Raw genomic sequence first — 20,604 nt, 5'->3', positions numbered from 1 at the left:
ATGGCACATTTCCCTCTAGCTGTTGGGAGTTTCTAGACTCTGTAATAACAAAGGGCACTGACACAAGACTATCCAAGGAGCAAATTCATCCCCAAAGAGGACACTGTAAGCACAGATCAAGCAAAAGAGAGTGTGTCTCTACTCGGCCTCACGCTGTCAGGTGACAAGCAGGGCATCGTGCATAGGCTACATCCCTGCTCTGCAGATACCAGGGCAGCTGTCCACAGCCGTAGCAAGGAAAATGCCTGACTTCATCCCCACCTTTTGCTGCTCTCATTTCCTAAAGTTTTTATTGCTTCTGCTGCAGAAGCTGACATGCCAACAAAAGTTCTTCAATCACTGAGTTATAACTTCAGTCACCCACACAATCACACACTTCCATGCCAGACCCTGGGCTGGGTCCTCTTCCCCCTTCGGTGTCCAGATCTCTTGAATGCGTACCTGCTCCTAGACCCTAAAAGCATTCACAGCAACCACCACCATCACCACAGCCACCTACGCCTCAGTATATATACCTCACAAACAAAAACCTGTTAAAGCCATAAACAAGTCCAATCAGAACACAAACTTTTTCTAGCCTTGAACCGTCAAACCACCCTAACCCCCTCTCTGGATTAATCTCCAGGTAATTCTGTGTGCCTCTCCTCTAATGCTGGAGTTAGGAACCAAAGCAGGATCAGCCCTCTCCACCTGGGTGAATACCGGATGGCTGTTGTCATTAGCAGTGTCCCCGCAGGAGCGGGATTACATCAGCTCGTAAGAACATCACTCTCCAGGGAAGACAGATCACGTCGGTGAGAGCTGCCTCACCCCGAGCCCCTTCAACACTCTCCATGCCTGCCACACTCACTTAGGAGATGCAGCCAGGCCTCCCGTTGTCCCTTCTACTACACCACGACTTCCTGTAGCAGGGAAGCTGATAGACAGACCTGCCTGAGAGAGTTAAGCGCTACCTAGCACTGCACGTTGAAAGATAACCCCACCAGATAGCTCGAGCAATTATGCTGCGTGGTTACCCAGAATCAGGGCTTCCCCAGAGACGACAAAAGACTTGGTTTCAAGCATCAAGGGGCAGACCTGAAATAGACTCCGTTTGCCAAACCTGGTACGTGGCACGGGTAAGCTTGAGAAGAGGTACCGAGATCCTCGCTGTTTAGCACGCTTCACTTTAGTAAGTTTGAGGGCCAGAAATCCAAGCGTGAACAAAGCCCACCCACTTCCTCCAGACCCCATAATGGGGTGTGACTTGCCTCCAAAGAAAGGGTACCATCCTCTTCTGAGAAGGATGTGGAGCTCTTTTCAGGTTCTGTGTCTCTAGGTTGGACCCCATGTAAATGTGGCCCGTCACTGCCATAGCCAGAGGAGGAGGGCAAAATGCTCACAGTCCTGCCACTGATGGATAAATCACTCTGAGAAGTGGGCAGTCTGGGACCCTGGGGGGCCACTCGACCCACGTGGGGGGGTTCTGTGCATTTATGGCCTCTCGACTGGTCCAGCAGGGATGAAGGAACAGAAGGCTCTGCAATCCAGGAACCTGTGTGAGGGGCACTGCAAAGAGCCGTGGTTCCTGCCCCCGCACACCAGCCCTCTGAATGGTGGTCTTGAGTTCCTCCGAGCGTGGGGTGGTCTGTCTTGGGGAAAGTGCTGCTCCGAAGTCCAAGTGGAGTCCCACCTTTCCCCACTGCAGTCTCTCCTTGCAAAGGCAGCAGCACAGCCCTGCTGCTGCAGGATGCTGTCCTCGGAAATTCCACCAGTTGGCTCACTGACTTCTCACAGTTCCTTTCCGCTGGGTTATCAAGTAGGTGAGCGATGACAGTCATCCCCTCTTCCAGGGAATCCCAGACCCCTCCGGCAACTGATGACTCATTCTTTAACAAAAGGTGAGCCGTCTGGATCTCCCCTTGGAACCTCTCCTTCACCTGCACGATCATCCCCTGATCACCCACCCCTGAGCTGGGGGCCGAGTTCCGAGGCAGTGAAATGTCTGGGGGGAGATACTCTACCCCTCCCGCTCCCTCCTCCTTCTGGGGACTCACTGTTAACTTCGGTTGGGTTTCCGTCTCTTCAATGACTCTGGTTCCTTCCAAGGGTTCTTCCTCATGAGATACCTCTGGATTAGGGGTTTTCTTCCCCCTCCACTTCCTTTTGAACCGAACCCTTTTCTTAGGAGATACGGGAGCCTTGTCAGGAATAGCTAGTGAATCTTTTGGCTCCTTAACACAGCCCAGTGAATTTCCCATCGCCTTCCTCTCCTAATCTCATCAAAAACGCAGCTAAGCCGGTCCTGGTATCCCAGAGAAATCCCAACGTTGGCTTCATCGGATTCGATGCACATTTAAAAACATGCACTATGCCGGCAATCCCTCCAATTCTTTCTCCCTCCCTCCCCGCCTCTCTGTCTCTCCCAGCCGCTGCCGATTCAGACAGCCATCTTACAGGCTCAGAGCTGCAACAAGACAAATTCAAAGCATCTCACTGCAGTTCAGAAATCACTTGACCTAAAAGCAGACAGAAACCGGATTGGCTGCAGCTTTCTCTCTCCAAATATGAGGTAATTGGAGCACTGCCCTCAGAAACACAAACAGAAAGCAAAAAGGAGCTAGAAACCAGGGGAGGGGAAAACCTATGGAGGGTGAGGAGGAGGGGGTGGGATGTAAGAGTAAAGGGAAAAGGGAGGGGAAAGAAGAGAGGCCATGGAAGAAGGTAACGTGAAGGGAGGAGGAGGAGGAAGAGGGGAAAGCAAACCAGCCTGCTGCTATCAACCGGGTAGGGAAGGACCAAGAAGAGCCAGGGCTGGGGATGCTGCCATTATCACTGACCCCAGACTCTGAAAGGAAAGAGATTTCAAATTGTTGTGCCAGGATGTTCAAAAGAGAATATCAAGCCATGTACATATATGTTCAAATTTTTCAGGTCAGAAATAATTATTTTAAATTATAACCTGAAGAGAGAGCCGAGCCTACTCCTCACAGTCAAGACACACAGGCTTTAAAGACCTAGCCTCCTATAGCATTTATTTCACTCCTCCTTGCCTTGCCCAAGAGAAAGACAGAAGAGAGAAAGAGACAGGGAGAGCAGAGAGATCTGTTAATTCTGTTAGCCAATGATACAGAGGAGACACTCGGAAATCGGTTTGGAGGACTGTGTAAGGAAGCTCCGTAAAAAAGGACACGGCTTCCAAATAAAACAGGGAAGCTCCGCCTCGGCTGAACAACAGTTGACACAAACGTTCAACAGGAATTACCGAGGCCGCTGGCGAGCATTTTCTCCAGCATTCGTTACGTGCCAAGCACTGTGCTAAGCTATGCGCTACCTCATCTCATTCTTCGGTAACCATATGAGGTCAAAATTACTATTTCGCAGGTAAAGACACAGAGATTTAAGAAAACTGAATAATTTGCTCAGGGCCACACAGCAAGTAAGTGGCAAAGCCAGTATGCGAACTCCTTTTAAAGACTTCACTTCAACCCCATGTTATATTACGTTCCAACCGCAGCAGGGATAAGTCTGTCCTCAATTAAGTAAAACAGGAAGATACCTACTGTTCTGAATTGTCAACTAGACTCACATGGGCCAAGGGCTCAAACAGATAACACTGGGCTGGCTATTGGGAGTAAGAGAGGAAGTTGCTAAAATGAGGCCCAGATGGTTTTTACTCAAGTTGCAGTAGGGCAGGAAGTCTGAATTAGAGTCTGAATTAAAGTCTTAAAAGTTGGATTCAAAAATCACCCTGTCACGTCAATGGGATTCGCCCACCCCAATTTTTAGCGCAGCGTCTGACAGATGAGGCAACACCGCAACCCAGGGGCTCTGGATGGAGTGGAAAGAGGTTGTATGTGTTTCTTCCCTGTTGCCACTGTTTATTCTATACCAAAAGCATCCAGAACACACAGCAGAGGGACATAGCCTGCCTGGTTCTACGTAAGCCCTGCTCAACCTCTCCTGGAGTCCTGAAGAACGCCCTCCACGTAAGGAAAGCAACAAGAGACCCTAAGGCAACAGCTCCTACACAACTGCTCCTGAGACCCTGCACCCACCTGCCTCCACTGCAGTAGGTGTTTTTCCCAGGCCGCTCCCTAAAGCTGAGTGCAAAGCTGCAGCACCGCCCGATGGTGATCATAAACCATAGCAAGAAACCAGACAAGGAGACTAGCATGGGAGAGAAACTCAATCAGACTTCAGGAAATCATTCGATCAGCGAAAAACCCTGACATTGCAATATAATTCTCTAGGCAGGCACCAGGCCTTCGTTCCTCCAACAAAGAGAACTGGAACTATGGAGCTTTCCAGATCTTGAATAAAATTCACGAAATACAAGCATACCAAATTCCTGAAACTAATCAACTCCGGGGCAAGCAAGACAGCTGCTTGCTGTCTCTGGCTGCTGGCAGAGAGGCCTGACGGAACCTAGCATATTTATTTCCAGGAGCCTTTTCTTTTTTAAACTTCTTGCATATGTTGGACAAATCAGGCCTTCATTTCCTTATGCTCCAGAGGAAAACTGGCCTCGGGAAGGAGCAGGGCTTTCAGTAAAGGAGGCCTAGGTTCAAATTCCCAGCTCTAGGAACTTCGTAGCTAAGGAACTAACTTGCTAGGTGGTTCTGTTTCCTTACTTGGATACTACCACCTGTGTAAGGGGGGTGAGCGAGGGCTGATGAGACAACCCCTATATAGTAAATCCCTTTGCTTCCCATTTGTTACTTAAGCCACAAGATAGGAGACACTCCACTACCACCACTAGGGTTTTAATATACTCTCTTTCTTGACTAGGCTCTCAGGAAAGTAGATGCCTTCTAAGGTCCAAAGTTTGGATGCTTGTTTTTCTTTTCCTTCTCTCTTCTTCTTCTTTTTTTTTAAGATTTTATTTTTAAGCAATCTCTACACGTAACGCGGGGCCCGAACTTAGAACCCGAAGACAAAGAGTCACATACTCCACAGACTGAGCCAGCCAGGTGCCTTGTTTTACTCCACACGGGCTCTGCTTCCACTATTTCACTAAGTAAGTTAACTCTGATCACCAAGACCTCCCCCTGGACCTTTTTCTCATCTCGCCTGAGCTCTGAACACACGGCCTGCTGCCTTCTGGGAAAGCAGCTGATTAGGGGTGACTAGGGCACAGACATTCTGCAGGTCTTCTGCTTTGGTTTTTTCTAGTTAACTGTTTACTGTTCACAGCTCTCCCATGGAGACAGCTGGAGTGAATGAGCTCATTCGCTCATTCCACAAACATCAATGGTGCCTCATCTATATGCCAAGTACCAAGTGCCATAAAGTGCACAAAAATGGAAACCTCGCGTCTACCAGCTAAAAACCACTTTTCACCTTAACTCCCTGAATTTTTTTTAAATTTCAGAGTGCTAGACATACCCTAGTATTTAATAAACACTTGAGAGTTGGAAAGCTAATTTTGTCAGATCCTGACTTTGAAGAACTTATCTTTTTGAAAAACTATAAATCCTAGCATTAAAACAGGTTTGGACAAAACCAAGAGACAAGAAATCCTATTATTAGGATCAGAAAATGTAATCCAAAAATGTCAGCTGGAGTGTTTCCGTTGCTCATCTGAACAACCAGCACTGGAAAATGTCCATCACAGTCTGTTCATCTGGTTTACCTACCCCACGGCTTTGAGAAGATCAAATTCATAAAATATCCATTCACCCTTAATAAATATTTATTCAGTACCTGTTCTAAGCCAGGCAAAGAAGAGAATAAAAGAGACAAAACCCACTGTTTTGGCATCTACTGCAGGGATCCAGACAACACATAAACAAACGTTCAAACAGTAGTAGGTGTTACCCAACACAACACTGTGCGTCACACGCTGCTTCTGAGAGTAATTTGGCAAAATAAAGGAAAGGGTATAACCCAGCAATTCCAATCCAGGTATCTATCCAAAAAACCCACTTTCAAAGACAAACAAACAAACAAACCCACCAAAAACAAAAACCAAACAACAACAACAAAACCCCACTTTCCTATTTGCATAAGGACACATGTACACAAATGTTCACTGTAGCAATGAATGCCTTCTTCACACTGGTAAGTAACAGGCTACAAATAACAGCTGTGTCGCACAGCTGCAGGGGCTCCCCTCATGTTTTAGTCCACATAAACAGTGAAGACGCACAAATCAGGTCCTCTTTTATCTACACAATAAACCTCAAAAACAAAGTTTAGTTTAGGGTCACTTGGGTGGCTCAGTCTGTTAAGCACCTGCCTTTGGCTCAGGTCGTGATCCCAGGGGTGCAGGGATCGAGCCCCACATCGGGCTCCCTGCTCAGCGGGGAGTCTGCTGCTTCCTCTGCCTCTCCGCTCTGGCTTGTGCTCTCTCTTTCTCTCTCGCTCACTCTCTTTCTCTAACAAATAAACAAAATCTTTTCAAAAAAAGAAAGGGTCTATAGAAGATAGGATCTGTGTCGACTATAAAAACAGCACATATTGTTCATGAGTACCTCACCTGTCATAAAGGTCTGTACCTTTATGGGATGGCAATGATATATGGGAATGATCTACGTCAACTTCGCGACGGTATTTACTTGGGGGTTCAGAGGGAGCAAGAAAGCTGGTTGTATCAGAAATATTTCATGAGCACCAATAACAGGGAATAAAATGACTATTTTACTGATCCCCTAACATTTGATAGCTCTACTCTACATTTCTCTTTGGCTTTATGTAGCATGTATCCTTGGTGAGAACAGCTAACAGATACTCAATAATGAAAGCCTAGAAAACCGCAATAATACGTAACTAGCAAGAGTCACGTCAAACTCTCTTAAGCAAGACAAGGATAGCGGAGGCTCTATGTAACTCTTCATCAGCCAACCAAAAGCTCTGCAAGCAGGGAACCCCTCCCCATGCTCCCCAACACTTGGCTAATACAGACAAACACCAAGCCAGCAAGAACAGCAAAGAAAAGGAATTTGTAGTCAGTTGCATTTGTACATACATTTGTGTGCATATATCAACACAAAGACTGGTCCTCACATATTCCTATCAACATTATTTATTACAGCCAAAAAATGAAAACACCCCAAATGTCCATCAACTGCTGAATAAACAAAATATATAGTGTATCTATAGCACAGAAGAGTACTCAGCAATAAAAAGGAACAGAATACTGACACATGCTACAACAGAGATGAACCTCAAAAATGTAATGCTAAGTGAAAGAGGCCAGACACAAAAGGATACATACTCCATGATCCCATTTACGCGAAAAGTCCAGAACAGGCAAATCCATAGAGACCGAAAATAAATGAGTGGTTGCCTGAGGCTGGGGAGGAGGATGAAGGATGACGTTAAGTGGGCAGGAAGGGTCTTACTGGTATGATGAGAATGTTCTAACATTGGATTATGGTGATGGCTGTTTAACTCGTAAAAATCATTGAATTGTATAATGAATATGGGTCAATTTTATGGTATGTAAATTATACCTCAATAAAGTCGTTTAAAAAAAAGAATGCATTTTCCTAAAATAAACAAACAATAGAATGGCAACCAAAAAGGTGTTTTAAAACGGTTCGGGGATGCCTGGATGGCACAGCGGTTAAGCGTCTGCCTTCGGCTCAGGGCATGATCCCGGCGTTGTGGGATCGAGCCCCACATCAGGCTCTTCTGCTGTGGGCCTGCTTCTTCCTCTCCCACTCCCCCCTGCTTGTGTTCCCTCTCTCGCTGGCTGTCTCTATCTCTGTCAAATAAATAAATACAATCTTTAAAAAAAAAAAACGGTTAGGAAACTAATATGGAAGGGGAAGAAATAGGATGGAGAGGACAGGTACAGAAGCCAGACTTCTCTGAATATACCTCATGTTTACTTTTAAAATGTCCCTTTGGAACAACACAGATGGTCTATATAACGTGAAATAAAACTGAAAGGGGAAAAAGCAATCCCTAAAAATGTGGAGGCAAATAAAGACAAATGAACCTAATTGTGTATTGAATTAACGGTTTCACAAAACAGAGAGAAATTTTTTTCAAATGACCTTAAAATATAATTATTTGTACACCCTTAGGAGATATAACCAAAGGACAAAGGAAACTGCAAAGAAATCACAAACTTCTCAGCAATCATACTGTGAATAATGACACTGAGATTGTTGTTTTATTTCAAATACATTACATGTAATATACACGTGACTATACAGACATCTACACGTATGTGTGTGTACAGAAAAGGGAATAAGTAATATGTTAGTGTTAGAATCAAGATTTTCAACATGAGGAAAAGAGATATAAAGTCAAGTAAGTTAAATAAAACTCTATAATTTTGGGGCGCCTGGCTGGCTCTGTTGGAAGAGCATGTGACTCCCGATCTTGGGGTCCTAAGTTCGAGCCCCACATGAGGTGTAAAGATTACTAAAAAATAAACAAATAAGCTTTAAAAAACTCTGTAATTTAAGTTTGAATGAGATCTATCCATACAAATTCTTGATTTTTTAAAAGAGAAAAATACACACATTGGCTAGCTCTGTCCACAGAAAAACCGACCAACCCAGTAGCATTCAGATTGTGGTCAGAATGAGAGTTCCTTGGAGAAATTGCTAATTTCAAGTCTTGGACAGGAAATATATAAAAAGAGTCTGGAACATCTCATCACAAGAAATTAAGGATTATCAAAAAGGACCAAGGAAGTCATGCCAAAGGACTCATTGTCAACTTTAGGAAGCTCTCATTGGTCAAAGATGAAGTTATTTGAGTATTAGGAAGAATGATAGTTGTATTTTATTGCAACACCTTTACATCTGTTAAAAACCCGTAAGTCATAAGTGATACTAAGAAAAAAAAAAAAGAAGAAGAGGAAAGAAACTTTCATTTGTCATCTCTGAAGAATATTAGGGACCCAATTAATTATGTTGAAAACTGGTAAACAGAGGGAAAGACGGGAGCATTGATCTTTGGATCTCCCCTTTCCTATGGGAGCTACCTCTCAGGGTAATTGGTGAGGTGAAGTTCTTCTTTACAGAAGTACACCAGCTAAATAACGAAGACGGAATGAAAGAACTTGAGCAGCACCGTTCTGTAACTTCTAATGAAACGGTGGAACTAGCATGATGATCAGTAGTTAGGTGAACAGCTAACTACCGTTCAGTGAACAGCTAATAAGGAATGGGCGGATCAGGCTGGTAACACCTGAATCCACATGTGCCTCCTGATATGCAGCAATAGACGTACACAACTCAATACCACCATCCTTGCCCTCCACATCCCCCAAAAAGGAACCTGAATGGGATTGAGCCTCAGCTCCAGATCTAAACCACCAGTTTATAAGCAATACAACAGAGGGATGGAGGATATCCCAGAGATGCTATCAGCATCTTTGTAAACCTTAAAGGACAAAAGACCTGATTTCCTCAATGAACTGCAATGTTGTGGGGGGGGGGCGATTTAATGCAATATGTAGACTTTGTTGGGATTCTGATTCAAAGAAACCAATTGTTTTTTTTTAATGAGGTAATTGAGAAAATCTGAACACTAATCAGGTATTTGATGATTTTAAGAAATGATTGTTTTATAGTGTTATAATAGTTTGCTTAAATTAAGAATCTTTATCTTTCAGAGATACACACATATGTACAGATGAAATTACATGAAGTTTGGGACTTCTTTCAAGACAACCTACTGGGGTTTGAGGAGTAGATTAGGATACAGATGAAATAATATTGGCCATGAGTAAAGAACTGTTGAGCTAAGTGATAGGTACATGGTAGTTCTTCATACTATTTTCTCTACTTTTATAAATGTTTGAAAGTTTTTGTAAGAAATTTTTAAAGAAAGAGACAGTAAGCATTTTCCTGATGGAGGTGTTCAGGAAAGGAACAGTTTCATTACCCTGTCTCCTCTGTCCCGGCAAAATGTTGATTAACCAATTCAGTTTTTATTCCTTGGCCCATGAGTCTCCCTTTTAAAAAGAGATTGAGTTGCAGACACACTGTGGATAGCATCCTCTCACCTCACACCTATGAGACCAACACTCAGCACTCACAGTGAGGACAGGTTTGTGGCAAAAATACAAATGACCAAAACAGTTTCTTTTAAAAAACCAACCAAACAAACAACCAAAAAACCCCCCAAAAACAAAAACAAAAAACTCCTGCGTTCATAATGGTTTCCGGGGGTAACTCTAGCCCTCCATGAAAACTCAACAAAGTGCTTGTTCCCACCCTGCTAAGGCACCCTTGCCAAGTCCATGTTTCTAGTTACCCCTATATCCAAAGCATGCCTGAAAACACCCTGTGATTGCACAAAAACACATGTTACTTCCACATTTTCCAGATTGCCAGCACTGCCTCCAAACCAGAGCTTCAAGAAATAAGCCCCAAACTCAGACTTTTTTTGGGTAACGGAATTCTGGGACACCTGCTGTTCTTCTTGCAACCAGCAGGTGGCACTAGTGCCCCAACTAGGACACCACAGCCACTTCAGCCCCTGGAGTCAGAGCCTTGAGTTATTTATATTAGCCTTCTTTTCTTACCTGCTCAAGAAGCGCTCCCTCTCATCTATCAGCCTCATAAACAGCAACTGTGTACGGGAAAGCTGTCTGAGAAACAGCTTTGTTTGGCTGGGCTAAAATGATTCAAGACGGTCTTTTTATAAAAATAAGGCTGTTCTTTTCCCATAGCAATCCAGACTTGAAACGGGTTTGCCCTCTTAGGAAGGGGGCAGCAACAAGAAGGCGGTGTGACCATGTCAACACTACCAAGATGCCACCGCTCTTGAGTATGATGGAAGCAACACTTGTGCTTACAAGCAAATATACAAACGCAGCTCCTAAGGTGCTTGCTAGGGACTGAAGGTGCGTGTCCCCTCAAAATCCGTGTTGAAGCCCCACCCCACGATGTGAGAGATTTGAAGGCTCTGGCCTTTGGGAAGGGATCAGGTTCAGATGAGGTTACGAGAGCAGAGCCCCTATAATGGGATGAATGCCCTTATAAAAGGATGCAGGGACATGAGATCTCTTTCTCTGCATGCGTGCACCAAGGGAAGGTCATGTGAGGAGCTAACCAGGAACAGGTCCCCACCAAGAACCTGCCCATGCTGCACCCTGATCTCAGACTGCCAGCTTCCAGAACCATGAGAAAAAAGCATTTGTTGGTTAAGCCCCCTAATCCATGGCACAGACACACCTCACTTCACTGTGCTGCACTTTACTGCACTCTGAAAATGCTGCATTTTTTACAAATTAAAAGTCTGTGGCCACCGTGCGTGAAGCAAGTCTCTCCGCGCCGTTTTTCCAATAGCATCTGCTCACCTCGCATCTGGGTCCCATTTTGGTTAACTCTCCCAATAGTTCAAGATCTTTCATTATATCTGTTATGGTGATGTGTGATCAGTGATTATGACTCACCGAAAACTGATACGATGGTATTTTTTAGCAATAAGGTATTTTTTAAATTAAGGTCTATACACTGTTTTTTTTTAGATCTGATGCTATTTCCTGCACACTTATGGACTACAGTGTAGTGTAAACATAACTTTTATATGCATTGAGAAACCAGAAAATTCATCTGACTTGCTTTACTGTGGTGGTCTGAAGCAAACAGGCAGTATCTCTGAGGTGCGCCTGTGTTTCACTATAGAAGCCCAAACCGACGAAGGCAGTGCTATAATTAACCAGGCTTGTTTTAAGATCATTAGAGATGAGGGAAAGTCTACATCAAAGCAGGATTATAAGCCTGCACTTCACCCTTCTAAAGCATCAAACCCTCCACACTTTGAGTCCCCAAAGAGCCAGTTTTGACTCAGCCAAGCAGACTTCTAACAACCTGACTGCCAACATGCAGACAAGTGAAAAATCCCATTTCAGCATGCAAATGAGCAGGAAGTTCTGGGCTTAGGCTACTACAGCTCTGTCCCCAGGCCACTCCCACTCTCACCCTTGTCCACGGCCACGCACAGAGAAGGAAGGCTAGCTGCTAGGCCCATGGAAGGCCGTACAGCTTCCAGATCTTTCTAGACAATGTCCAAGCCAAGCAACAGTGACCCCAAACTTCACAGGCCCTACCTGGAAGTGCAAAATAATGGTCCAGATCAGGCCCAGGGTCAGCTTGGGGTTGCCATCCGTGATGTCATCGTTGCGAATATTCACTAGTTTCACCTGGAAAAGAAACAGAGGCTGTTCTCAGAGCTCTGGGACTTTTTGTTTTGATTTCATTTTTATAGATTTTCATCACTATATACAATTAAACTCATTGTGTGTGTGTGTGTGCGCGCGCACACACACACACAGTTCTATGAGTTTCAACATCTCCACAGATGTGGGTAACTATCACTGTAATCAGGATAACAGAACAGTTCCATTCCCCCAGAAAGGTGAGTTCATGCTGCCCCTCTTGGTCACACCCTGCCCCCAGCCCTAATTCCTGCCACCCACTGATCTGATCCCAGTTTTACTTGTTCTAGAACATTGTATGAATAGAATCACGCAGTATGTAAGTTTTTGATACTGGCTTTTTTTTCTCCCCACTCAGCATAATACCTTGAGACCTCCATCTTCGCTGTAACGTCTATCAGTAGTTTGCTCCTTTTTATTGCTGAGTGGTACTCCATCGTATCAACAGACTACGCTGTGTTTACCCATTCAACCACTGAAGAACATTCCGGTTGTTTTCAGTTTGGGACAATAATGAATAAAGCTCCTGCATTCATGAGCATACACTTTCATTTCTACAGGGTAAATCTGCAGGCGTGGGACTGCTGGGTCATATGGTATATGCTTAGCTTTATAAGAAACTGCCGAACTATTTTCCAGCAGGACTGCGCCAATTTGCATTCCCATCAGCAAGGTAACTTTGTAAGCACATGGTATCCTGAGTTGCTTTTTTATTAAGTCATCGCAGCCCTGACTTTTTTTCTTTCTTTTTTCCCTGGTGGAGGGGGTGGCAAGCTCTTTTCCCTTACCAGTCTTTGGCCTGCTCTCACCTCCATTTTCCCTCCTTGTTGAAGGTATCCACACCTGCCCATGCCTCCACTAGCATCTGCTTTCACTTGTAAAATCTCACTCCAACAACACAATGTGCATAGACAAACGGACCCTATCCCCCACTAGGGTGGCTGACCGTCCCATGTGCTAGAAACCGAGAGATTTCCTGGGATGTGGCACTTTCAGTGCTGAAACTGCGAGGACACCAGGAAGACCAGCTCAGCCAGCCTCGTCTGTCACACCCTCACGAGCTCCTGTTCAATCGTGACGAACTGTCCTTGAGCTGTCCTCCCTGTATCTCTTCAATTGAACTGAAATCTGTGTTTCTCTGCAGAACTCTCGTTACCTCAAACAAGCTTCCCTTCTCCCCTACACTAACAGGGACCTGGTACTACAGGCTAAAGGCTGTGTCCTTCCAAAATTCATATATTAAATCCTAACGCCCAGAGTGACGGCATTTGGAGGTGGGGCCTTGGGAGGTGATTAAATCATGAGGGGGAAGCCCTCATGAAAGGGAACAGTGCCCTTATAGAAGAGACCCTAGAGAACTCCCTTGCTCTTCCACCAGGTGGGGACACAGCCAGAAGACTGCAGACTATGAACCAGAAAACAGGACCTCGCCAGACACCGAATCTGCCAGTAGTGCCTTCCTCTTGGACTTCTCAGTCTCCGGAACTGTGAGAAATACATTTCTGCTGCTTATAAGCCACCTAGTGGATAGTATTTCTGCTACAGCAGCCTGAACAAAGACACCTGAATCTCCAGAAGGAGGTGCTGCCCTTCTAGATTGAGAAGAAACTCTTCTAACCACTCATCACTGACTCACAGTTGGTAGGCTGCAGTATCAGTCCAGTCCGTATTCCCCGGTCCCACTTCCGTCAGCTGGCCTCCTCCATTCCGAAGTCTACCTTGGCAAACTACCTCCCAATCTCTCCTAACCCTTGACGACTTTAGCACCTAACTCCTAAAACTGGCGATCTTAGCACTCATCAAAATGACCCAAATGTCACCCTATCTGCACAATGTGTGTGCCTTTTCCATTTTGAGCACTTTTGCTTTTACTGTACTTTGGATGCCTACACAACTACAACGTGGATCTCCCCATCACCAAGAGCTGTTCCAGAGTTCACCCTGCCCTTCTCTGAGTCCACTGTTCTTATCTGCACACATTTTCATTTGATCATAGTAACCAAATCTACCCTTGGTCCTTATTCAGACGTGTAGCTAATCAATTCTTCTCAGTCGACCTTGGCTGTTAAGAACCCCAGGTTCCCTCTAGCTCTACACACAGACATTTCCAATCTTGCTTTCTCCACTACCCTAAACACTGCCTCTACTTCTTCCATCACTTTTCGTTTGTCAATTTATTTCAACAAATATTTATTAAGTGTCAATTATGGACCATTCACTACGACAGCTGATTAAGATAAAAATGTTAAGTAAGATCCTGTTCCTGGTCCTCACGGGGCCTACACGACATGACAGTAAACAGAGAAATAATAAAGTAGTAGATGTTCTATTGGGACTGAACTGCTCTGGGAGCACAGAGAAGGAGAATTTCCCAAGTTAATGAGAACTACTGACAAAAGTGACAAAAATGAACTAATTCTAAAATATGCATACCATTCAACATCAGCTTGACCCGAGCTACTGCCTGGCACCGGCGGCTAGACCCAGCTCCTCTACACGGCTGGCTCTAAGCAGATGAACTCTTGGACCCCCTCGTCCATCTTCCTTTCTGCCACACACCACCCCTGCATCGTCATCCCTCCCTCTTTCCTTCTCCCTGCATCTCAGAGAAAGGGGCATTTTCCTTTTCTTTTTCCAAGATAACCATACTAGCTGTGCTCAGGATCTACCCCCAGTCCCCGGACTTGGTTCCATCCACCAGGAAGTGGGGAGGAAGAGGAGAAACAGCATGGGTGGTGGCAGGATTACTGAACTCCAATGACAGGAGACCTGGGTGAAAGTCCCAGCTCTGCTCCAGCTTGTGCGCTCTGGGGCAGCTCTTTTCACCGGTCCAGATCTAGGTTTCCTTATCTAGGAGATGAAGAAACTGGGCTGGTACCTCTGTATGGCATCTCCCAGGGCTAACATTTTATCACTCAGCACTCCTCCTCACTCTCATTTCCGTCTGCCTCTCTTGACTGGCTTCTCCTCCTCTGTCCAAAAACATGTTGAAAATTTCTTTTTTCCCCATCTATATCCAGGCTCACCAAACTCCAAGTGCTCTTCTGCTCTATTCAGACCGTTCTCTTAAGTCACCAATGCTTGATGGCTCGGACCTTTCCCTCAGACCTGATATGGCACCAACACAGCAGCCAATCCTGACCGGCCCCTCCTCTACTTTTCAGGATCGTGTAACCTTCTGGTTTTCCCTCTTTCTGGATGATGTACGTTTTTTCTATCTTATTTGCTGATTTAATTTTCCATCTTCCTTTTGACCTTAAGGTTCAATCTTGGGCATCTTGCTCTTCTCTATTAACACTGTCCCACTCAGGAAGGCCACAGGCTCTATCCAAGGATGACCATATGATTTGTCCAACCATAACGCAACTCCTCACCAGCAAGTAAGACTCAGACCGGGCCAGTCAGATGCAGTGATTACCGAGGGCCCACGAGGAGCGCTAAGAACATTCCTATGTGGGGACTCAACGCCAGCATTCCCGGGCAGAATAGGGAAAGCATGGAATCGTCTTACCTGTCGCTGCTTAAGGAAGTCCAGGGCAATCTGCACATTCTGCAGCCTGTGAAAACGCATCCTGCCCTTCTCCCGGGGCTGCAAACAAACAATAGGTGATGTTACTTGTAGCTACACCAATTTACCCACACAGACCCCAGTCCTTTTTCATTTCAGGGACTAAAATATCACAAAGAATTCCTCATGGTGGAAGCCAGCCATGGGAGCATCACACAAAGCACCCCTTAATGGCAGAACCCATGTGTGTTTCGCCATGCTCTCCGAGGCCTCCCAAATGCTTGTTTACCACTGCGCCTCCCGTGAACACACAGTGTGCTTCACTAACGCTAAACCAGCGTTGCGGCTTCTCTACAGGTCCTTCTGTGCCAATATGGCAGAACCCGATTCTGGGTGTGCGGGTAATGGGAAGAAAGCCTGCCTCTATGGCTCCTAAAATCACAGTCAAATGCTATTTTAAGGGAAGGTGGGAAGTCCTAATTGCATATTGCACAGTAATAGAGCCAACCTTATTAAAAACCTGGCAAAAGAAGCTAGAGGTAGCCAATTTTAAACCAGGGAATGAAGAGTTATATATGCTCAATAAACAAGTGAAAAAATAAAAAATGAGAGACAAAAATCAGGAAGAAACCTATTTTCCAGGCAGAGAGGTGTCCGTTTAGGAAGGCCACCTTTTACCTCAGTATGAAATTCCAAGAGCAACGAAAACCTTGGTGATGTAGGGCTGTTCAACATGATACTCCAAAGAAAGGTATTTCCTGCTAGTCACTCAGGCCCGGATGTCATACGAGCCACAGGAGAGAAGCTCATCTCCATCCTCTGGTACCTCTGGTGCCCTGTCCACAGCTCAGCTATTAACCATCCGAAAGTGCTTGAAATCCGTTTGCCCAGTGAGAAGATGCAGGATGGCTATCTACCTCTGGCACCTTTTCTCCTGCTCATTTTCCAATGTTGCTTTTATTTTACTAAAAGTGGGCCTGAGACAATACTCTCACTGGATTATACACATATACCCAATTCATTTGTAAATGTCAAAGTGGTACTGATTAAAGGCTGATGAATAATAAGGTAACTCTGTGGCAGGTGCTTGCACAGAGGAAACATTCCCCCAGGTTGAACCGCACAAAAAGTAACCCAATGCATGTAAAGATAAGGGTAGAAGCATCTCTTTGGAGGCCCCCAACACTTCTAAACACTCCCACAGGAGGATAGACTGCAGAGATGTCAAGGCCTCTCTGGGCAAAAGGATAACTTCTTCCGTCAAAGGTTTAGGAAAAATCTTTCTAGCAAGAACCTCTTTTTCAGTCATTTCAGCTAAACTACTTATGAACATGGCTTTGAGGACGACAGAGCCTGTGAAACCGAAGAGTCTAAGGCAATGGGTAGGGAGATCGAGGTGGTGGAAAAATCATTTTAAGAGGACCAGAAATAGGGATATTGTCTAATCCCTGTTTCTGGAGAAAGATTATGGGTTGTAATTTAGGGCCTGCAAGCAGGAAATGCCCTTCTTACACACTCTAACTTTACTCCTCAGTACTCCCCACCAAAAATAAGTACCGTAAGAGCATGCGAGTTAAAATCACTGTCCTCTACAGCGACTAGAGATATTACTGACCAAGGCAGAGAACCTCCATGCAGTGAGTGGTCTGCAAACAACAGGCTGTTTTGAAAACAAATGACACAGTGTGTGGTGTGTGGTGAGAACCTGGAGGCTAGAGGTGGAGAGAGAGTGAGAGTTAGTCTGAAGTGTGGAGCCAAGAGCAATTAACTGTCATGCCTTCAACTAAACTTTCCACAGCTCTGCAATCCAGACTCAGACAACACAGCAAGGCCACCAGAAGGCTATGGGTCTCCAGGTCACAAAGGCACTTGACACCTCCAAACACCATGCTTCTTTTTGTGCCAACCACTCTCAGATAAGCAAAACAATCCCCACTCCAGGATCATCTAACAGTGGCAAGAGGCACAATTAGTTTTAACCACTTTCTTTGGGACCCAAATTCCCAGGTGCAGAGGGAAGAAGGCCGTTGATAACTGAGCTACTTGGAGACCTTGAGAACTTCCGGCTCTCTGATGGCCCTGCCGTGCCAGCTGGGATCCTGGCATCCCCAGGAGGACCTACGACATCATCATCATCTTCCTCCTCCTGCTCCTCGCTGTTTGTACGGCGCCAGGAGGGCATGCTCACAGGACGGAGGGTCTTCAGCCCTGCTGGCTCCTTTGGCCACCAACCAAGGCAAAGACAGGACAGAGCAACAGGAAATTCACAACACAAAAATGAAAAGGAAATGAATGCAGTAGTTAAAAAAAAAGTGAAAATAAATATGAAAATACCTCCCACCTCCCAATACATGCAAAACCAAATGAAGACCAGATCACACGGTTATATTGAACACTTATGTTGAAACACATCTCCAGGGCGCCTGGGTGGTACAGTCGGTTAAGCAACTGACTCTTGATTTCGGCTCAGGTCATGATCTCAGGGTCCTGCGATTGAGCCCTGTGTTGGGCTCTGCACTCAGCGGGGAGTCTGCTTGCCCTCTCTCTCCCTCTCCCACTTCCCCCCTCAACCCCCCGACCCCCCTAAAATAAATAAAATAAAATCTTTAAAAAAAAAAAAAAGAAAGAAAGAAAGAAAAGAAAAGAAAAGAAACACATCTTTAATTCTCCATGGCCACCCATCCTCTCTTTTTGTGAATCAACCAAAGGAGAAAGAGATTGTGAGAATAAACATGGGAGAGATATTTGGATGGGTCTCAGTGAAAAGATGATAGCCTATGAATATCTACATAAACAACCTGCAGATTCTCAAAGGTTAGGCAAGGAGATTGGACTGGAGTGTTTTTAGCCTGTTTTGTAAGCAATGTCACCAAAAAGAATCACTTTTTCTTTTCATGGAACAATTTTTTTTTTATTTATTTATTATATTATATTATATTAGTCACCATACAGTACATCCCTAGTTTTTGATGTAAAGTTCCATGATTCATTACTTGCATACACCCAGTGACTTTTAATATAAAATCACTACAAATTTGGGTCGTCTGAGTGGCTCAGTCAGTTGAGCGTCTGCCTTTGGCTCCAGTCGTGACCTCAGGGTCCCATATCGGGCTCTTTGCTCAGCAGGGAGCCTGCTTCTCCCTCTGCCTGGCGCTCCCACTGCTTGTGCTCTCTCTCTGTCTCTCTGACAAATAAATAAATAAAATCTTAAAAAAAAAAAAATCACTACGAGTTCATCATATATCCCAGCCAAAATGCCCAAAATGTAACTCTGTGTGTTGAAGAATGAAGTCCAGCAATGTGAAAGTGACATTTCTATTATTTATGAGATTTATAAATGAAGGCCAGATAAGAAGTGGAATTCACCAGCAGTGGCTGTGCTAATAAAAAGTGTCTGTCGATTTTAGTCCATTAAAAATTATAAAAGTAATTCCAGCATAAGACAAAAAAGATGTGAAATCAAAACAAAGGGGCTATAGGAAGCCAAGTCCCAATCCTTGAAGAAACTGAGTATTACTTAAGGAGTGAAATTTAATGTGCCAAATTCCCTCCTCGAAACACAGCAAACAATGACTAAGAATTCACCAAAGGCAGTGCGTAGGCTGGGCTTCAGTTCGTTCTCTCCCCAGAGATGTTTCCAGTATCCAGCCCTGGACTTTTCTAAATGAAAAAGATGTTGTCACGGACACTAGAGGCATAATACAAACTGCACAGGACTCCCTGCTTCTATTAGGCTCAACTGTATGAAACAAAGAGCCTGCAAGTGGGGTTATTCTGATCCCTCAAACAGAGCTAGTAGAACTATCGTCTGATGAGCCAAGAAGCCCAGGCAGGATTTGCCTTCAGATATGTGGGTGTTTCCCACAAGCAAGGTTTAACACGTTAGGGAGGAAGCAGGCATATTTAACTATCCAAGGAACTCAAAGGTACTGCATCCAGGGCTGTGCTCAGATATCAACTTCAGTACTTCTCCAAACCTGTGAGACTCAGTGAATCAAAGAAGGAAGAAAGAGAGGTGAATTCTAAAAAATAAATAACTCTAAAAAATACAACTCAGTTTTCAATGTAAACTCCACATCCTTAGCTGAATACAGAAAATAAAACAATTCACAGCAGATGGGAAAACAGGAGAGCCTAGAGAGAAAAATATACCTTACTAAAATACCTTTAAATGTGAATCTACCGCTCCCTTGATATACTCTATCTACAAATAGGTAAAGAACAAGTAAAGAGGAAAAAATGCAGATATGAAACGAATAAAACTGATACCTGATTCCATCAAAAAATTAGATTTTGATACATCAATTCACATTAAGATGAAATTACATTATTTTAAAACTCAGTCTGAGTTAGAAACAAAGTCCACCAAAAATGTCGTCTACTTCTTCCTCCCACATAACCAAGAGCAGGCAGCGGTGGCCAGCCCTGGCACTCAACAAGATGGACCGGTAGGTCATTAACAGGGCTGCATTTGTGAGGCCACTCATGAGAAGAAGGGAGAAGCTCACCAGTTTGATGCCCGAGAGGACCTCCAGCAGAGAGATCAGGTTGTGGCCATCCCGCAGGTCTTCATAAAGATCATTGATGTGCTTGCGGACCTGTGTGTGAGAATGAGACTGATTTTTATTTGATCTTGAATTTTTTTATTATCTATACAAGAATTTCTGGTTCAAGGTAAACACAGATTAAAGAATTTGAAACAGGAGACAATAATAAAATTCAGGAACTTTTAGCTAAGATTACAATACACATGAAATGATAACACTTAACGGAAATGTATGTGCATTTTAAAAACTGAAGCCAGGGAAACCTGACTGGCTCAGTCGGTTAAGCGGCTGTCTTTGGCTCCGGTCGTGATCCCAGGGTCCTTGGATCAAGTCCCACATCAGGCTCCTTGCTCAGCAGGGAGCCTGCTTCTCCCTCTGCCTGCCACTCCCCCTGCTTGCTCTCTCCCCCTACCCTCTCTCTGTGTCTAATAAATAAA

At 44.6% G+C, this 20,604-nt stretch overlaps 1 protein-coding gene across 23 annotated transcripts in view; it reads right to left on the bottom strand.

Moving 5' to 3' along the window:
- MACF1 (microtubule actin crosslinking factor 1) overlaps window positions 1–20,604 on the bottom strand; it is a 332,081-nt gene that overhangs the window by 173,360 nt on the left and 138,117 nt on the right. For 16 of the 23 annotated variants that reach the window (XM_034649704.1, XM_034649743.1, XM_034649718.1 and 13 more), the window contains exons 3-6: window positions 20,129–20,218; window positions 17,743–17,838; window positions 15,624–15,701; window positions 12,005–12,097 (exon numbers count right to left, since the gene is read on the bottom strand). In XM_034649704.1, the coding sequence (XP_034505595.1) occupies window positions 12,005–12,097; window positions 15,624–15,701; window positions 17,743–17,838; window positions 20,129–20,218 (357 nt within the window). The remainder of the gene's footprint in view (window positions 1–12,004; window positions 12,098–15,623; window positions 15,702–17,742; window positions 17,839–20,128; window positions 20,219–20,604) is intronic. The other 7 variants (XM_034649732.1, XM_034649805.1, XM_034649810.1 and 4 more) reach the window with 1 other exon arrangement.

The sequence above is a fragment of the Ailuropoda melanoleuca genome, chromosome 2, assembly GCF_002007445.2.
Source record: "Ailuropoda melanoleuca isolate Jingjing chromosome 2, ASM200744v2, whole genome shotgun sequence".
Lineage (NCBI taxonomy): Eukaryota > Metazoa > Chordata > Mammalia > Carnivora > Ursidae > Ailuropoda > Ailuropoda melanoleuca.
This window is presented reverse-complemented; position numbering and strand designations above follow the sequence as displayed.